Genomic DNA, 21,147 nt, shown 5'->3' with positions numbered 1-21,147 from the left:
ACACATGTCATTCAGCATCTCTTTGTCTAGCCCTATGCTTTGTTTTAATCCTATCATGCAGCAGTCTTTGTTTCTTTACATTCACTGTATGCCATGGAGATTCCCTTCCACTATGAACTGTTCTACTGGAAACGTATCTATCCAGAGTGTGGTCAACTATTCTTTTAAGCTTGAGGTATAGTTCCTCTACATTATCCTGCCCTGTTCTGGAAGTTTCAAGTTCCTCATAGAGATATGGCGTTACTGATTTTTGTCTAGTTCGCTGAATATATGTATATATCTTGTTTCAGTTATCCTTTGTACTTTTGTGATCATTGTTGCCACAACTGTGTCATGGTTACTGATACCAATTTTGATGTGGACATCCTCAAATAGCTCAGGTCTATTTGTTGCCATTAGATCCAATATACTTCCATCATGAATGGGGTTCTGAATTATCTGTTCTAGGTAGTTTTCAGAGAAGCCATTTTTTCACAGGATATCTTACATTGCTCACCACTAACAAAACTGTTATTTGCTCCGTTGATTGTTGGATGATTAAAGTCTCCACTCTGATTAAAATATGATTGAGGATCTTATGTACAAGCAAAATGAAGTTTTCTCTAAAGTTTTTTTGTTATAGCAGAAGATGTGGAAGATGAGTCTGGTGGGAGATAAAATGATCCTGTTACCATTTTATGCCCACCCATGATACTGAGAAAGTGTGGTCAACAATGGAGTGCAACACTGAACACTGGAAGCAGGTTTATTATGAACACCTGCATACAAGCAGAACAGAACTGAACTCCTGGATGGAGAGGGCGGCTATTTACACGAAAATTAATTATTCCAGGATATATAAACAAGAGAAATTTCCAGAAATGATAATTGGTAGATTACATATAGTTGCTAGCAGTCAGGTATGAAGTAGCAACCCACAGCATGCCAGCCAACGACACAAACCACTTAGCCACACTGCATGAACCACAGCTCACGGCGTTGCTCCCTCTCCTTGAGAAACGACGATTCACTGTTTCTGAAGTTCATATTGATGCCAGTTACAGCACACCAGATATAGACCTTGTCACTGGTACTCTGTTTTGACAGCGCTGATAGATGGTCGCGTTCTGCTCATGTCACATCCTTTTCACTATGATGAACATCGGAGATAACACCTCCCATCGAGGCTTTGTGATTGTCGAGTTGGTGTCCAGTTTCCTTGATTGAGGAGACCTCGTCGCTGATCTTCCCATTGGAATGTAGTCACAGGATTTCACACAGAGGACATGAACATCAGTCTGATATGGATGATTAACTAGAACTCTGATAACATCTGAACCTTCATGGAGAGGTGGACAACTAGAGAATTAAAAATGTCCTTTGCTGCCTTGATAAGAATCACAGAGGGCAGCATATTAAAGTATGCCACAATAAAATTATTTTTACTAAATTGGAGTCTTGAAAATGTTGGGGTCTTGAGATGTTATAATGCCATCGAGGTAACAGCAGCATATGCTTCTGTTGCTGGCATTCCTCACAGTGGCTTACATAGTGTCTAATTGATCGGTAGGGGCCTAGACAGTGATACCTGTGACTGATTCTGTGTAGAATCTACACAAATCCCAGATGACCAGATGTAGTGTGTCATGGAATATTTCAGAATAGTAGGCCATAGATGAGGCAGGATGTACAGCAACTATTTCTGCCCCATTGGATCATAGTCCACTGATACCATGTTCTGTTCATTAATTGGAATTCTTCTTTGCTCATTTCCTTTTCCTTCAAGCCTTTTAAGGATTTCAGCAGTGCTGGATCTTCCCTCTGTTTAACAGCAGTGTCATTTAATGCAGTGATGATTGAGATTTCATACACACTACTGTGTTCCGCCAAAAGATCCCTTGAAAAGCAGTCACTATCCTTGTGTTTGCATCCCCATTTTTCTTCCACTTTAATGTTGTACTGCTGAAACGCTAATGCCCGTCTTGTCAGTAGACCTGACAAATCCTTCAGGCTAGGCAGCCAGCATAGAGAATGGCGATTCTTCACAGTTACAGAGAGCCAATCGGTGACACATTAAATGAGGGTAGCTGTTGGGGAACCGTGAAGCATCGATAATTCCAGTAAATCATTATTAGAATTCAATTATTTATTCACATCGTTTACAAGTTGTCATTCTTCTGCAACAGCCTTGGCTGTTGATAATTCAGCTGCATGCTGGATTCTAGCTGTCATCCATCGAGTCAGCTCAGTGTTTGCACACCCAGGAGGTGAAGTCAGTGACCCTAGTGGCACAGTGACTGACTGTGAGTGGGAGAGCAGCTGCGTGGGGTGAAGTTGTTCTCATGCTGGCTGCAGAGTGTACCCAGTCCCACTCTGAATTCTACAGTAACCCCGATGACCCATCCATGATGTACCAGGCGTCAGTAGTTGAGTGGTCAGTTGATCTCCTCCCTACTGCTGGCATGTTTCAGCACCCGAAGATACCTGAGTGTTGAGCAGGAATGAGGATTCCAAGAGGCCCTATTGCTGGCTCATGCTGTGAAGTTGGGTATTGGCAGCACTGTGCAATATGGTGTTGTCAGAAGATAGCCAGTTTCTCCATCAAGGAATGGTTGGTGAAGGCCACCATCTTTCATTAGTTCATAGACTGTGCTGGAGCATGTAGGACTTCAGCATCATAATCATGGAATCGAGTGCTACCACTGTGAATTCCACCAATCAGTCCCTTGCTAAGTGCTCTTGTGAAACAGATAAAGTTTCTTGCAACTTGCTATACAAGTTACCAGGTATGCTTGTCTCGCTTCCTTTGGGTTTCTGTTTTCCATCCTCTTTTTCTGCTGAATTCTAGTTCCTTACTTGGCAGACAATCCCATCAACCTGACTCACTTGCAACATAATGGCTCCCTTCCTGATTCCACCTCTCTCTTGCATGACTTGACTTTGCATGAGGCAGTATGGATGAGTTTTAATAAATTCTTTTTCAATTTGTACCCCTTACTATTCTGTGCCTTAATACAATGGTGAATGGTTTGCTAAATAAATATGACCGTAACTCCTTGATGACCGGCACAACTGCATGGCACTCTTTCTAGATTGTAAAGTAGTTCATCTTGGACTTGGAGAGCATTCTCGTAGCGCAAGCTATCAACTTTTCAGCACCTTTCTGAACTTGTTCTAGAACTGCGCCTAAGCTATGGCTGCTAGTTGTGGCCTGAAGTATTGGTTTTGCTTTTTTGTCTTACAGTGCTAGGACTGGAGAAGATGTCACTGTCTCCTGAAGGAGACTGCAAGATCACTCTTGCACAATGCTCCAGGAAACTTTGGTGTATCCTTGCAGTATTTTCTGCAAGGGATGTGTCTTGGTACAGAAGTCCTTAATCAGTCATCAGTAGTACAAACACATTCTGAGAAAACTCATCACATCACGAATGTGTCGAGGAGTCAGAAAATCTACTCTTATTTTATCTGAGTTGGGTGGTGAGGACACACTCTTTCAAATTCAAGTAGAGGACTTCCGCCTGAACACAGTTCAACATGACTATCAGAAGGCTTAGATGTTTTAGAAATGTCTTCGAAAAAATGACAGTGCCATCCAGATAGCAAATACATCTTGTCAATTTGAGGTGTTGAAGCAGGGTGTCCATCATACATTTGAAGATGATTGGAGCGTTACACGGTCCAAGCAGCATAACTTTGAACTCATATAGGGCATCAGATGTTATGAAGGCTGTCATTTTCCTGACAAACCTTTCCAACCTTGATTGGTCTGCGGCCTGTCTGCATGTGCATAGTTGAGAAACACTTTGCCCCTTTTAAGCAATCTATGGAGTTTTCAATGTGTGGCAATGGTAAACATCTATTTCGTGATGTTGTTCAGTTGACAGTCAATGCAGAAATGCCATATGCTTGTCCTCCTGCTTCTCAAGAACCACAGGAGAAGGCCAAGTCTCAATGAAGGTTCAGTGATGTCACCTTGCAGCATCTTCTCCTCTTCCTCCTGGATTATCAGTCATTCAGCCGGCAACACTAAATGAGTACTCTCTAATTGGTGTATGATCCTCAGTGTTGATACGAGGTTTTACCATGGGTTGCATGGTGTGTCTGTTGTCCTCTCTGGATTTGAAAGCATCCGAATATTGGCACAGAACAGATACACTCATCCATATAGCTTCTCAGTTATGCCAGATCCTATTGGTAGTTAGGTAGCAGCTTTCTCCCCAGTTTGTCTGTAGTCATAGCAGAGCAAATTTCTTATCAGAAGCACTAAGCTGCCCTTCTCAGATTGATTAGGCTGCCCATATTGGGTGTACCTTTAGGAATGAGTTGTGGATGTGTGTGTCAGTTAGTGATTTGAAGTTCTCCTTGGTCACCTGCAGTGCTTAGGACTGTAACTGGCACATAGATTTCTTTTGTGAGCCTGAGTAGCTTTTTGAAACTAACAAAAGCTTCACAGTTTAACCAAGCATCTCAGTGACTGGAAAGTGTCTTGATGATGATAGCAGGATAACGTCTTCAGCACCAAACAACTGCCAGAGTAATCTCAGTTCCATGTGCATGTTGGAACTGCTTCATCGTTGTGGAGCTCTGATCTTCAACAGCCTATAACTGCTTGTAATGCCTGCAAGAAGGCCCATCCGAGAATAACAGTGTGATTAATTCCACTAAGTGACAAATTTGAATGACTGCATTCTATCATTGATAGTTATTTTTGCACTGTATGTTCCTATCAGCTGGACATATTTCCCATTTCTGACTTTCAGCACAATTGCTTTTGTATCACAGAAGAGTCTTCTTTAGTGAATGACAACAAGCATTCGACATTACAGGAAAGAAAACTCCCAAGATGACTAGCACCCATGCAGATTGGCCATTGATGATGGTAGTATTGAGAAGTATTGAGATTTCATAACAGCTTGGTAATTGTCATCCTGGAGGATTTTTATGTGGTGGCCTCCCTTGCTAGATGGTTACATCACCAAGTTTGCTTGAATTTGGCAACCAAGCAAGCGACTGGTACCTCTTTACAGTGTTGGGAATGGCTGTTATGTGTTGTGGACTGACATTTTCCAGGTTATGGCAATGGCATTTGGCCCACAATTTGACTATTAATCATTTGCAGTTGACTGGTGTGAATGAAACTGTTGTGATGGTTGACATTCGGCATCAAACTTGTCATAAAAAATTATCCTCCTTTCTCTGCAGTAATGTACATGTCCAGGGTGCCCACACTGGAAACACAATGGCCTGTTGTTTGTGTCCTCCAAATGAGTGTTCTTTTGCAAGAGATGGATGTATCAGAGTTAGTCGGTTGCTGTGTTGTTGTTTGATGGCTGTGCAATAAGTCTGAGCTGGCCAAGTCCATTCTTCCTGGTGCATTAGACTGGCTATGGAGGTTGGTGCTAAAGATTGACACACCTCTACTTCAACATGGTATATTATCTCCTGACATACGGGCCCAACAGTCGTGGCTGCTATGTCTTATTTGCTTGGTCTGACTGTTATGGTTGCCATAAAGTGCTGCATCGCTTCTCTCCTACTTGGCGTATGAGGAGGGAAAGGTCGTGGTGGTTTTCCAGAACTGCCATTCGGACAAAATGTATGAGATGGTCATACTTTTTTCATCAGACCCTTTTCTGTTGCATTTCCTCAATGTGCTGGCACCACTGGATGAGTTCTTTGCTGGGATGTGCCATCCAAGTAAAAGTACCCACTTGTCAAACATATCATGTCAACTGCTCTGGGTATTTGGCAACTCAGTTGCCTCCTTTCAACTGTCTCATTTGACCGTGACCTGCATCTCAGGAAAACACTGAGGGATGCCTGATATGCTGCTTACTTGTTGCTGCTGTGGAATGCAATAGGTATTGTGAATATACATACCTTGGGCACTATATACTGCTTGTATTCTAGTTCCTATTTGTGTATGCAACTGCTTTTACATTGCCTGATTAGTGTCATTGTGATGTAGATGTTTTGAAGTACCCAGCGTTTCTACCAAACAGGGTCACATTGTAACCACTCTCAAGTCCAAATCCAAAAGTAGGATTGTCGGTGAATTACAACACTTAGCACTGAAAGCTCATTTATTACAAACATCAACATACAACCAGAACAGAACTCATCCCTAGACGGAGAGTGCTGCTGTTTATACAAACACAGAATATTCCAGAATATAAAAACATAATAACTTTCAAGAAAGTTCCAGGATTGATAGTTACTAAGTGACACCACTATTGATTACATAAAATTTGTATCCTGCTCTCACACACACACACACACACACACACACACACACACACACACTGAAGTCATTAATGTTACACTCTGGAACCTATTGTTTACTATTATTCGTTACTGCTAAATTGATAGACCCAGTGGAAGATGTACTGAGGAAATCCCTTGTTGGAGTTTTGACAGTAATAAATGATCTATACTTAAGAGTAATGGGTGTGTGAGATCCGTAAGCAGACAGGATGAACAAATATATCTACACTAATCATAAAGTTGTAAAACTGTCATGGCTGTCTGAACATCCTTTACCAAAACTACTAGACAGAATTTCGTGGTGTTTTTACAGGCAATTTGAGCATAGCTTGTGTCACTGTATAAATTTTAGTTTATCAGAATTGGGTTATGGGAAAAAATTGTGATTTTTTAAAGTTTTACTAAAACTGTCTTGTCTGTCTGTACATCTGTCATTTGTTGGAACACGCTAATCTCCAAACCTACTAGATGAAATTTCATGGGCTTTCCCCTTGTAACTTGGGCATAGCTTTGGGCACCACATAGGCCTTATTTAATCAAATTTTATCCATACTACTCTTATAAATGTGAAAGTGACTCTGTCTGGTAGGTTTTCTTGACTAACCCACTGAACTAATTTTGATGAAATTTGGTAGGGAGGTTGCTTGAACCCTGTGGAAGAACATAGGCTGCTTTAGAAAGTGTGTAGTACAAGATACTTTTTGATTTGGAGAATATTGTGCGAATTAGGAAAAAAAGTTACTTTTTGAAAAAGCAATTTACTTTTTGTGCATTTGATCTTTATCAGATTTGTGAAAATGCTTTTATTGGGTGATAGGTGCTTGGTGATATGGTTCAATGTAAAGAATAAAATGCTTATATGATCTTCAGTGTGCTTAATCCATACTACTACACTATTTGTTGCATAATATACACATTGTATATTGTGTTGCTACTTGATTAGCACAGTGTGTAGATGAACACTTCTGCACATAGGCTTACTTACTCACTATCCCTCAACCTAATGAAAAAACTACTGATATGTGAACTCAGTTTTGAGTAACAGTTAGTGAAATAATAAATATGTGAAGAAGTTTGGATGAGAAGGGAAAGAAGGAAGTAAAGTAGTTTAGGGTTTAACATCCCATTGATGATGAGGTCATTAGAGACAGTGCACAAAACCTGATGTTCAAAAGAATCTTCCAGGAATCTACTTTATGCAGCTCAGGGGAGTCATAAGAAGAGGGAAAGAGGACAGTCAAAGCCCAGCTCAAAAGAGAGACACTGCTTATAACTAGACTTGACTTGACCCTCTGTATTTCTTGCCTTTGAAATTAAGTATTTGATTGCACAATATTCTCCAGTTTTTTTCAAAAAGTGGTACAAATGCATGTTTTTGCCATGAGATGCACACCACGACTCAAGTTGTGTGCAAGCACCAGCTATAAACATATTAGACGAATAGCGGAATGTGACTCATTGAGTGTATATTATATCCTAAATGTCTGAGCTACAACTTCATGTTTGAGATCATGCCAGCTCACTGTCATATTGTGTAGTCTTTGTAAGTAGATTTTATAGCTTATTGGTGGAAATTACACTTTTCTCGACGACCATTAAGGAAATTTTTCAAAATTGTAATTAATTTATGTGACTGAAGACTGCTACAGTTGCGTAAATATAACTTCTTACTGATTTATACAGCAGATAAAGGAAAAATTGTGTTCAATCCATAGGTGTAGTTGATCACTAGAGATTTTGCTGGGCATGGTTTTATTGAAGATGGAATGGCCTTGTGTCTCTCCAACCATTTAACAGGACATAGCTGGCCAGTTGTATTGGCACCTACATATCAAGGTGGACATAAAAACTACAGTGCAATTTTGCTTTCTTGACACATAAAAATTATCATGGAAGATGAAAAAAGTGATAAGTGACTGACAAAGTCTTAGGGACAAGAGACTAATGGAGGTAACATCTTGGACCTGCTGGTGACAAAAAGACCCAGATGCTGTTGTACACAGAGAAGTCACAATACTAGAAAATTGTGCCAAAATGCAAAAAGACTTGCAGAGGATCGATGCTTGGTGCAGGGAGTGGCAATTGGTATTCGGTGCAGGGAGTGGCAATTGGTATTCAACACAAACAAATATTAACATGTTGTGTTTGCATACAAGTATGTGTACAGAGAGATTTAAAGTGAAACAATAATTTAAATCTAATAGCAGATGCTAGATTGAATTCATTGGAAGAGTCTTCAGGAAGTGTAGTCCATCAACAAAGCCCTTCTTTGACCAATACTTGAATGTTGCTCATCACTATGGGGTCCATACCAGATATGATTTATAGAGGAAATAGAGAAGATTCAGAGATCATTACAGGTTCATTTCATAAGTATGAAGCATCACAGAAATGATCAACCATCTCCAGTGGCAGACACTACAAGAGAGATGTTTTGCATCAAGGTGTGGGTTATTCTTAAAGTTTTGAGAGTGTATGTTTCTATGTATATCTCACAAGAGGACTCTGAAGATAAAATTAGAGAGATTTGAGTGCACTCGGAGGCTTACTGGCAATCGTTCTTCCCACCAACCGTTTGTAGTTTGAACAGGAGAGGGGGGGGGGGGGGGGGGAGTGCTAGTGGTACACGAAGTACCCACTCCTAAACACTGCGAGGTGGCTTGTGGAATACAGATGTAGATGTAGAAGACTGAATCCTGGAGGTTTAAATTAGTACTCTGGCAACTTACTCACCAAACCAGTAAAAAGTTATAAAGTAAACATTTGAAAATAGAATGTGCCACAGAGCACACATATTATCCTGTGTAACTTGGAAAAGTTGGAAATGTTACTGGTTGTAAATTTTAAACTTTTACACACCAAACAGAATCTGTACTGACTAAGCTTATAGTCCAGTTGCCAATAAATTAAAAATGCATGACTTTCCAGTGTCTTTGTCATGTCACCAGATATCAAATCCATTAAGATATGTTTCAAAACTGTATTGGCAAAAATCTGTTGCTCCATTGACATCACATGTAAGTTTGATTCCAAGTTTTTGCTAACTAAAGATATTTCTTACATTAAACTTTGTGGCCTGGATACTTCTTGACTTGTTGAAGTCAACACCAAATACTCTGCTTCATTTGCTGAAAGGTCTTCTGTTGGTTCCCATGTCTTGCTTCAGGAATTTGCTGCTTCATGTGATCAAAATAAAATCATATTGTGGATGTTCAGTCATAACCATTTCCTGTCCAATCAGTACTAGAACAGTCAACAATAAGATGGTTGTCTTCTTTTGAGAATTACAGTTTCATGTGTTTGGTTGCTTTGAGATAATTCAGAATCTTTGTCACTACTTACATGTGAAGCATGTCAGAGCTAGCACTAAAATGATGTACCACATGAACAGCATATGCAAGACCAGGTTTAATCACACATTATACGTACTCAAGACTACCATTGGTTTTTCAACGAAGACAATTCTTCATTCTTTTACTTCTTCTTTGAAACTTATTTTGTGGGTGAGGACTTGTTTGTGGAGGTGTTCAGATCAGATTGCAGTCCTTTATGTAGTTCTTCTCCCAAATCTGATTTATGTGATGATTTTAATTTGTCCACAGAGGCTCACAATTACTATCTTTCATATTATATATCCAAACAGTTTGAAAATTTTTCAAGGTCTTAAAGTTTAAGTTTTTCTTTGTAAGCATTCTTCAGTCATGAATTTTTTAGTAAAAATCAGTGTGTCTTCCACTTGAAGTGCAACAATGAATATCTTTTTACCTTGATTTCTCTGATAAACTCAAGGATCTGCCATTAAGCTACTGAAAGTGAAGATTATCAGCTTGATTATAACAACAGTCTCATTTTAAACAATAAACTACCTTTCCAGTCTTTAGGCACCTATAGTTTTAACTATACACGGAAGAAGCCTGGAGGTACTGACAGGTTTCAGATAGATTATATAATGGTAAGACAGAGATTTAGGAATCAGGTTTTAAATTGTAAGACATTTCCAGGGCAGATGTGGACTCTGACCACAATCTATTGGTTATGAACTGTAGATTAAAACTGAAGAAATTGCAAAAAGGTGGGAATTTAAGGAGATGGGACCTCGATAAACTGACTAAACCAGAGGTTGTACAGAGTTTCAGGGAGAGCATAAGGGAACAATTGACAGGAATGGGAGAAAGAAATACAGTAGAAGAAGAATGGGTAGCTCTGAGGGATGTAGTAGTGAAGGCAGCAGAGGATCAAGTAGGTAAAAAGACGAGGGCTAGTAGAAATCCTTGGATAACAGAAGATATATTGAATTTAATTGATGAAAGGAGAAAATATAAAAATGCAGTAAATGAAGCAGGCAAAAAGGAATCCAAATGTCTCAAAAATGAGATCGACTGGAAGTGCAAAATGGCTAAGCAGCGGTGGCTAGAGGGCAAATGTAAGGATGTAGAGGCTTACGTAACTAGGGGTAAGATAGATACTGCCTACAGGAAAATTAAAGAGACCTTTGGAGATAAGAGAACCACTTGTATGAACATCAAGAGCTCAGATGAAAACCCAGTTCTAAGCAAAGAAGGGAAAGCAGAAAGGTAGAAGGAGTATATAGAGGGTCTATACAAGGGCGATGTACTTGAGGACAATATTCTGGAAATGGAAGAGGATGTAGATGAAGATGAAATGGGAGATACGATACTGCGTGAAGAGTTTGACAGAGCACTGAAAGACCTGAGTCGAAATAAGGGCCCCGGAGCAGAGAACATTCATTTAGAACTACTGACAGCCTTGGGAGAGCCAGTCCTGACAAAACTCTACCAATTGGTGAGCAAGATGTATGAGACGTGCGAAATACCCTCAGACTTCAAGAAGAATATAATAATTCCAATCCCAAAGAAAGCAGTTGTTGTCAAATGTGAAAATTACTGAACTATCAATTTAATAAGTCACAGCTGCAAAATACTAACGTGAATTCTTTACAGATGAATGGAAAAGCTAATAGAAGCCGACCTCCGGGAAGATCAGTTTGGATTCTGTAGGAATGTTGGAACACATGAGGCAATACTGACCCTACAACTTATCTTAGAAGCTAGATTAAGGAAGGGCAAACCTACATTTCTAGCATTTGTAGACTTAGAGAAAGCTTTTGACAATGTTGATTGGAACACTCTCTTTCAAATTCTGAAGGTGGCAGGGGTAAAATGCAGAAAGAGAAAGGCTATTTACAATTTGTATAGAAACCAGATGGCAGTTACAAGAGTCGAGGGACATGAAAGGGAAGCAGTGGTTTGGAAGGGAGTGAGACAGGGTCGTAGTCTCTCCTCGATGTTATTCAATCTGTATATTGAGCAAGCAGTGAAGGAAACAAAATAAAATTCGGAGTAGGTATTAAAATCCACGGAGAAGAAATAAAAACTTTGAGGTTCGCCGATGACATTGTAATTCTGTCAGAGACAGCAAAGGACTTGGAAGAGGAGTTGAATGGAATGGACAGTGTCTTGAAAGGAGGATATAAGATGAACATCAACAAAATCAAAACAAGGATAATGGAATGTAGTCGAATTAAGTCGGGTGATGCTTAGGGAATTAGATTAGGAAATGAGACACTTAAAGTAGTAAAGGAGTTTCGCTATTTGGGGAGCAAAATAACTGATGATGGTCAAAGTAGAGAGGATATAAAATGTAGACTGGCAATGGCAAGGAAAGCGTTTTTGAAGAAGAGAAATTTGTTAACATCGAGTATAGATTTAAGTGTCAGGAAGTCGTTTATGAAAGTATTTGTGTGGAAGTGAAACATGGACAATAAATAGTTTGGACAAGAAGAGAATAGAAGCTTTTGAAATGTGGTACTACAGAAGAATGCTGAAGATTAGATGGGTAGATCACATAACTAATGAGGAAGTATTGAATAGAATTGGGGAGAAGAGGAGCTTGTGGCACAACTTGACTAGAAGAAGGGATTGGTTGGTAGGACATGTTCTGAGGCATCAAGGGATCACCAATTTAGTACTGGAGGGCAGCGTGGAGGGTAAAAATCGTAGAGGGAGACCAAGAGATGAATACACTAAGCAGATTCAGAAGAATGTTGGTTGCGGTAGGTGCAGGGAGATGATGAAGCTTACACAGGATAGTGTAGCATGATGAGTTGCATCAAACCAGTCTCAGGACTGAAGACCACAACAACAACAACAACAACAACAACAACAGTTTTAACTGTTTTAGTAAATGGAGTAATTTCTGAAATTTTCTTGCTAATGTCAACTCCAAGAAAAACAGTAACTGCGTGTAGATGGTCCATGTGAAAATCATACCTAGTAGTAAATCTAAACAGATATCTAGTGAGTTATATCTAATCATTGGTGTAAAATTTTCATAATTATGTAAACCTACTCTTTGTTCATGGGTGATTTCATCTCAAATCATAAAGGTCAAGAGTGAATGTGTTTGCTGAAAAAAAAATATATGTTGGAGTTCCACATAATACATCTCCAAAACTAAAGTATTTTGATTTTCTGATGATTTATTAAAACACTTAAAGACCTCTCTAAATGACAATGTTTGTGAAACTGTCATAATGAAAGGGAAAATTGAAAAATTGTAATAAAAAGCCGTAAGTGATAGAGATTTGAATTTATTTTCAATAAATATTTTGTTCCCAATACTAAGAGACATGATTATTACATACACACTTTTGAGCTTTTTAAATTTTTTTTAGAAGAATAATGTGGTGTCATCGCCAGACACCACACTTGCTAGGTGGTAGCCTTTAAATCGGCCGCAATCCGGTAGTATACGTCAGACCCGCGTGTCGCCACTATCAGTGATTGCAGACCGAGCGCCGCCATACGGCAGGTCTAAAAAGACTTCCTAGCACTCGCCCCAGTTGTACAGCCGACTTTGCTAGCGATGGTTCACTGACTTCTATGCTCTCATTTGCCGAGACGATAGTTAGCATAGCCTTCAGCTACGTTATTTGCTACGACCTAGCAAGGCGCCAGTATCCGTACTATTGATATTGTGAATCATGTACCATAAAGAGCGACGTTCGTCATTAATGGATTAAAGTTGAGTATTCCACCAGCTACGTCCGTTTATCTCAATTCTAATTCCCTTGTCATGTTCCAGACCTCACGCCAGCCTGCGTGAGCTGAGACGTGTGCATTTTGGCCTCCTTTAGAAATACGAGGTTGGCTCTCCTGCCAACCACAACAAATAAACTATGAAAATTTGTAACTTTTTGTGAATTTCAAAATTATGTTTTGAAAATATGAATAGTCAAGGGATGTTAATTGTCTTGAGAAATGATGAAGTGGAAGGACTGCCAACTGTCAGCTATGACAGTAATGCATGAAGTTCTTGAACTGTCAAAATATTTGTACATAAAGATCAAGGAATCTGAAATTTTTTGGGTATTTAGAAATTATTTTCTCCAAAACCCCCATCCTAAATGTTCAAAAAATTTCATGGTACGTTAGTTGGTCATTGTACATCTACATCTACATCCATACTCCGCAAGCCACCTGACGGTGTGTGGCTTAGGGAATACAGTATAAAATCAGAGTGGGCAATACTTGTCTCTGTAAAATGTGAGATTTTTTTTTTTTTTTTTTTTTTTTTTTTTTTTTTTTTTTAGACAGACACAGCTCTACTCTCAAGGCCAAAAGATCATGCGCATTTAAATATTTAAAATGAATCCTGATTTTAAGTAAATGTCATACAAAACTGGTATTGCTGAATCAAAATAATTACTTTACAGCATTATAAGTGAGTGGGAAAACAATTCATAATTTTGCTCTAAAGCATTTTATAACAAAAATGATATGTAAAGATTATTTATACCCATTTTTGTTTTTATGATATTATTCACAAATTATTATTGTTTTCTGTCATGATTTTACATCTTCATGACCTTTCTTGGTGTATGCCAGTGGTGACTTCGAATTTTGTTCTGCAAAGCAACAGACCAGTTCTCAGCAAAGTCGAAATGAAGAAATAATGTGTCAGTATTCTGGGACATGGCTAACTTTTACTTCTCCATGGCCTGTCTCGGAATCCTCTGTGTATGATGGTGAGCTATTCCTTTCATGAGCCAATACCTAACCTCTGTAACAAACTTATCTGGCTCTTCTTCATTGACTGTCCTCCATCCCACAATGCATGAAATGCTTCAATAGTCATCAATTCAGCACAAGGACACATTGCACACATCTGCAACCAACATTTACCTTGCGTCTCTTGACAAATACACAAAAGCATCAAATCCATTTCTGTGAACTCCTCTCATGTGACACTGCTTGTGGTGAAACAAATAAGTTTCAAATTAGTGCAGTAAATACGTATTCATACTTCCTTCACTGGCTGGCATTTTACACAGTTTGGTCATAAGGAGTGGAATTTCATGAGACCAATTTTTAAATTTGGGTTCTCCTTTCTCATTAGGAGATATGCTTCTCTTATTGGTCTTGTAGTGTATCTTTTTGTCTTTTTAACTTTTTCACCATGTTCACTAACAGAGATAACATCAGCCTGGTTAGGACTTCAGCTGCTGCAATCTTTGTCTCACTTAGGTAATATTCCATAACAACAGTAAGCATATCATATTGCAATGGATGTCCACAGTAAGAATCTGGGCATGCCCAAATACCTTCCCCATTCTTTATTTTACGAGCTTTTGAAATTAAATAATGTGAGGAAGTGGGCATGTATTTCTGCATCTGCTGCTTGGGGTAGCTACCCGGTACCACTGTCAGTAACTGTAACTTCTCAGTATAGGTGGCTGCCGAGATAGCAGTATTGCTAGTGTAAAACTTGTTTCAATTTCTTTTTAAATACCATTTTCTTCTTGTGATTCTTATGTTTAAGGGGGGGATACAGTAGGGGCTACAGCAGAAATGCTAAGATTGAATGCATCAACAACTTCACACCCAGGAATACAAACTTCTGCACTATGTTCTTCAGTTTCACATTTGGGTGATGGTAATAATTCAGGTGGGTTGCCACCAAATTTCTTCTTGTAGTGAGTGTAGCAATTCCTGAGCAATGGATGTGATGCTTATACTATTACTTGAGGACCAAGATATTTTTGCAATACGTCTGACAGATTTCCAACAACTGTGAAGTGTTTTTCACTTTTATTAAACACCACCTTCTTGTGTCTTTTTTTTTCATAGTTCACACACCTCTCTCTTTCACCACTGTACTTCCTCACTGACATTATATGTAACAAAAAGTTTAAACAAAACACAAAACTTGATGCACAAAGGCTTGTGTGCAAGTTCTCACTTGTTTGCTATAAACAGAAGAGCACTGGAAACACTGTTGCCAAAGTGCATATTTTGCACTAGAAATTCAGTGATGCGAAATATGCAGAATGTTAAAAAATTTTAACACTTTGCACAGAAAAATATTCTCCACTGTATTTGCACTGACTACTAACATATTAACTAAACAATATTTTGTGTAATTATCAAAAGTTTTCAGATGGGTGGTTTTTGAGGAGATAATTTGTAAAGACTCATAAAAATGCAATTTTTTACATTTTGATAATAAATATTTACATAATACAGATAGCTGCCACAGAGCAAATACTGTTTATAATTACATCAGTAGTATCTGGTAATATGACAGGAAAGATAGCGTTCTGTGACTTTCTCAGTCAGAAAAAAAAGGTTAAGTGGAAAAATGAACTTAAATTCCTATTTTTGTCTTAAATTTGTAAGTGTACAGGTGTGAACTAAATTCCAGTGCTATAAGAGGGAGCTTTAACACAAAACATATTTTCTTGTTCTCTACTGTTCTAAGAGTTATTTACAAAATATATATTTTTGAAAGAGCTGTACCATTTACAAAAGTTAAGATAAAATGAAAATAAAAGTATTTTAACACTTATGATGTAAAGGTCTAATACATATTTTTTCCAGAGAAATTCATGACCACGAGTTGACATGATCTGGTGATTTGAGGCGAACTCGCCCTCAAGTCCTTTGAGAGTAGGATGTGTTTTACAGTTTGCAACATGCCTCTTGATTTCATTTGGTATCTTTGAGTCTCACTTATGTAAGCTAAAAGCTTGGACATTCCTGCTTTAGACTGTAATGCTTCTTCCAGTGCCAGTGGATCTAAGTGAGAGTACTCTTTAGATTGATAAGAAACACACTTAGCCATCTTCTTAGGTTATGTATTTTGGGAGATGTTCTCAGTGCAAAATTCATTGATGTGGCCCAAAATATTCATTAAGAATGAATAGTTTAGTGCTGCTACCATAAGAGGTTACTTGTTTAAAGAGTCTTTAATTTATGATATGGCCACCAAATACCTCGATGTCTTGCACTAAAATAGTTCTATCATCATCATCTTTGATATAATTGTCCCCAACCCTGTTTCCGTTATTTTATCCTTATTTTTCAACACATGAAATAAATATATGATTCTGTTCTTGTAAATTGGCATTGTTATACATCTTATACATTTTCTGCCCTGTTTTGTAAATCATTTGAAGGCTGCGACTACACTCTGTTCTTTTGAACTATTATCCTTGCTACTGATAAACTCTTGTAAACAGATTAAACAAAGCAGTGTATTGTGCTTTCTTCACATATATTCAGCAAGTATGTACTTGATGCTCTCCATGCCATACTTGTGCTCATTACCCCTTGGAATGTGGCTGCAACCCTACTCTTTACTGCCAGGTATTCTTAGGTGTCAAAGATCTGGGTTCTTTTTTGACCATGCTGTTTCCGGAAGTGTATTTTTGCAGTGTCTCTGTAACTGATCTGTTGAGGGGATGTTTATGTTTTTTCTCATAAGTGATTTATAACAATGCATGTTAGTAACAATCCAAGGAAAAGTGATGACAAGAATTGCCCCTTCCAACATTTTTTCTGCTGTAGTGCTCAGATTCTTTATTTTGTTCTGCATTGAGAAATAGTCATCTGAGTCAAACTGCATTTTTCATTAACTTCATATTTACAAAATTGTTTCAGTTTTCAGTGCATACAATACAAATTCTGCTGACAGATAAAAACTGCCCGTGACATGTAGATAGATGAAAACTCTTTCATGAAAGCCCACTTACAAAGTTTCAAGGACCAGCTTTAAGTCAAGAGTTAGGAATTTATTACAGCATCCCATCCTTCATATTGCTCTCGTAATGATTGCAAAGACAAGGGTAATGTAATTGCAGCGCGCACACAGATGTGCACACAGATGTTTAAGCTATTGCTCATTCTATGCTTCAGACTTGAATGGAATTGGATGAAGCTCTAAAAAAATGGTGTAACAGGTAGTAGTAGCCTCTGCTTTGCATTTCACAGTGATTTTCAGAGTATAGGTGTAGTTGTAGTTTCTTGGAAGTTCAAATAATTTATGTTTCCTGATCCTTGTATATAACTGTGTTTAAGAAAACCATTTCTTAAGTTATCATTGATAAGAGTTAGAAAGTATCCTGGTTCTGTACTGCATGTCCAATGTCCTGGCTCACACAGATTCAAATGAAGTAATTTGTGATTCTCTTAGCTTGATAGAGTCTGCTTGCCTTCTGAACATGGTACATAGTCATTGACAACCCCTTTGTATGTCACACCTTTGGCCAAATCATTACCGCACGAAGTGGCCGCACGGTTAGAGGCACCATGTCACTAATCGTGCAGCCCCTCCCACCAGAGGTTCGAGTCCTCCCTCGGGCATGTGTGTGAGTGTTGTCCTTAGTGTCAAGTTAGTTTAAGTACTGTGTAAGTCCAGGGATCGATAACCTCAGCAGTTTGGTCCTTTAGGAATAAACACACACACACACACACACACACACACACACACACACCAGATCATTACATTTCCATTGTATCAAAACAAGAATGTCTCTGCCATTTGCATTATGTGGTAGCATCACTTGAAAATGGTTCCAATTTGTTTCAGCTAGTAGATTTTATGGTCAATCTGATTTGCATATTACATTGATGAAAGCTGCTGCGTTATCAAGATTCCTCACTATGACATTAATACATTGCCTGAAAACAGTGTTAACAGGTGGTGATTTTGAGCAAATGTTACATTTTGTTTCTTGCAGTTATGTTGTTCAAGTTGTCTACGGTGGCAGGAATATTTGAATTTGCCAAACCAACCATCATTGGCTTGTGTTTGTCATGTGGCCCAGCATATTGACTATTGTTAAGATGATTCTTAGTAAGCATGTCCTCCTGGAGAGTCCAGAATCTTCATACGCCTCTAACAACTTACTGCACACATTTTTGGCATTTGTAGCCTTCTTGGAATGCACATAAATGATGATGGACAGACAAAATTTGCACGTAAAATGATGGACAGATAAAATTGACTTTGCTTTTTCTGTGCATACTGTTGTTTCATCTGTAATCCCTCACATGATGTATTTCCATAATTACTAATGCTGCAGATACATCTTTATTGCAACTGTCACATGTTTTACATTTGAATAATGGAGCTTCTATGATACTTGCTTTCCAGCTTCAAATGAATTTCTCTAATACAATGGAATAAGTATAATACAAACATTAAAAGATAGAACACAATACAGACAACTTACAGAGAAAACATGCATAGTTTGGCAAATGTGGGATTTCAGCTGGGTACAGAATTTAATTTCGAACAAGTTATTAATTTTTCTATGTGTCACACGTTGTAGTAACCAAAATAAAAACAAGTATTTTTTGTCTTAAACCTCTGCAACAAATCGTAGAACATTTTACATAAATATACTTTCATGTTTGTAATATCCCACATTTGCTACAGAAATAACACTGCACTAAAACGAGTTAATGAGATGATATGCTAAAAATAAATTGGTAACTACTTTATTGCTTGTCCCTAAATCAATAGATCAGCTGTACCTGCTTCATTCAACCTTCTGACTGAATTTATATTCAAAGAATGTGATACACATATTTCTTAAAATTTTGTTAGCTTTGATGTTCACTGCCATGGTATTAATTGATAAAATAGGATATTTTTAACATTTTTCAATATTAATTGCTACCTAGTACCCAAAACCCTCTCTCTATGAGTGGCTAATGGCTTTTGATGTTAACTTTTCCAGAATACCCAGATGATAAAGAAACACTTAGCAGTTTGTTTTCAACATTAAGTGCACTGGTAGTAACAAATGATTTCTGTCAGCTAGTGGAGGAAGCTGGGGGACTTATATTTATTAATGATGTTATGGTTAATTTCCCAGATAGTGAGGTAAGCGGCTAGTTGATAATAATATTTCACCATTTAAATGGAATGTAAATTTCTAAAAATAATTGAAATTTGATTAGAAGTGTGTGTGTGTGTGTGTGTGTGTGTGTGTGTGTGTGCGTGTGCGTGTGCGTGTGTGTGTGTGTGTGTGTGTGTGAGAGAGAGAGAGAGAGAGAGAGAGAGAGAGAGAGAGAGAGAGAGAGAGAGAGAGAGAGAGAGAGAGAGAGAGGGGGGGGGGAGGAGGAGGAGGAGGAGAGATGAATTGAAAGTTAGAATTGGAGAGGGTTATGAAAAATGACTAGAAAGGGAAACAGGTTCAAAGGATGACGACTAGCAAAGATTTAGCCATGGGGGGAAGGTGTGAACAAAGGATCACTTCCCATCAGGGTAATTAAGAGTATCTGGTCCTTTTCTGGAGGGCGGGGGGAGGAGGAGGAGGAGAAGGAGGAGGAGGAGGAGGAGGAGAAAGAAGAAGAAGGAGAGGGAGATTCAGCCCAAACTATGGGTTTTGAAGCCATTGTTGAAGTTTTCTGTTTGATACAGGTACATAGCTGAGCCAAAACTGTATAATCACTTGTTTAATAGTATGTTGGTCTGTCTTTGGATCACAATGCAACAACAACTCCGTGTAGGATGGATTTGACAAATTCTTAGTAGATTTCTGTAGTTATGTGGCACCAGATGTCTTCTCACAGGTTCACAATTTCTGTAAGTTATGGATCGATAGTATGTGATCACAGAGTTGGCATTTGATAGCATTATAGATGTGTTCCCTCAGATTCATGACAGGCATGACATGAATATGAGTTCACTGTCATACACGTCAAACCAGTGTAGAATGATTCTGGCCTTGTAATACAGTTACCCTGATGTCCAATGCCATCGTTGTTGGGGCATACATCATTGAGAAGGGATTGCAGGTGGTCAGCAATAATGTTCACATAGTCCACAGGTGCCATAGTGCATTTGATTACTACCACAAACCACTAGAAAACCAAATGAATATTTCTCATAGCATAACACTGTCACCACTAACCTGCGTCCATGGTGTGATGCCTGGATGATGGAATATCTTGACATGACCATAGACCTTCATGACCATTTACCTGGTGTAATGATGATGCATCTGATCAGGCAACAAGTTTCTATTTATCTATAGTCCAATCTTGCTAGTCACATGCCCACTACAGTCGTAACTTATTGTATCGTTCAGTACTTTGGAACGTGGAGGGGTTGACTGATGTGGAGTCCCCACGTTCACCAGAGTGTACAGAACTGTGTGCTGTGAAACATTTGTGCCTAATCTAGCATTGTACTTTGTTGTCAGGTCTACCACATATCACTACCTTTTCTACTTAAAGAGTCTGATGTCTACTTTCCGTGATGAGGTGTGGATGTCCCCACATCTTGTTATCTGCTCATGTTTCAGCATCCTTCAACCAGTTTCCTTAGATGCACATTACTGTAGCACATGAACGACCAGTCAGCTGTGCCACTTCTGAGATGCTTGTTCCAAATTGTTGAATCATAACAATCTGTCACCTGAGAAAGTCACTTACATTAGTGGGTTTCCCATTTGCTCCCCGTATTGTCGTGAGAATGATTCCACGTTAATCTCTGTTCTACATACATACGTTCCTTACCAATTGCACCTACAACATCACCGGGTGGCATTCATTCTCACAGATGGCAGTGGTCATAATGTTTTGGCTTATC

General features: G+C 38.6%; 1 protein-coding gene across 1 annotated transcript in view; it reads left to right on the top strand.

Annotated features, from left to right (window-relative positions):
- Positions 1-21,147, top strand: part of LOC126365857 (armadillo repeat-containing protein 6 homolog) — a 104,697-nt gene that overhangs the window by 45,136 nt on the left and 38,414 nt on the right. The window contains exon 3 of the mRNA XM_050008522.1: positions 19,289-19,434. Within this exon, the coding sequence (XP_049864479.1) occupies positions 19,289-19,434 (146 nt within the window). The remainder of the gene's footprint in view (positions 1-19,288; positions 19,435-21,147) is intronic.

Source organism: Schistocerca gregaria, chromosome 4 (genome assembly GCF_023897955.1).
Source record: "Schistocerca gregaria isolate iqSchGreg1 chromosome 4, iqSchGreg1.2, whole genome shotgun sequence".
NCBI classification, from domain to species: Eukaryota; Metazoa; Arthropoda; class Insecta; order Orthoptera; family Acrididae; genus Schistocerca; species Schistocerca gregaria.
The sequence above is the reverse complement of the archived record's forward strand: the minus strand, read 5'-3'. Positions and strand labels throughout refer to the sequence as shown.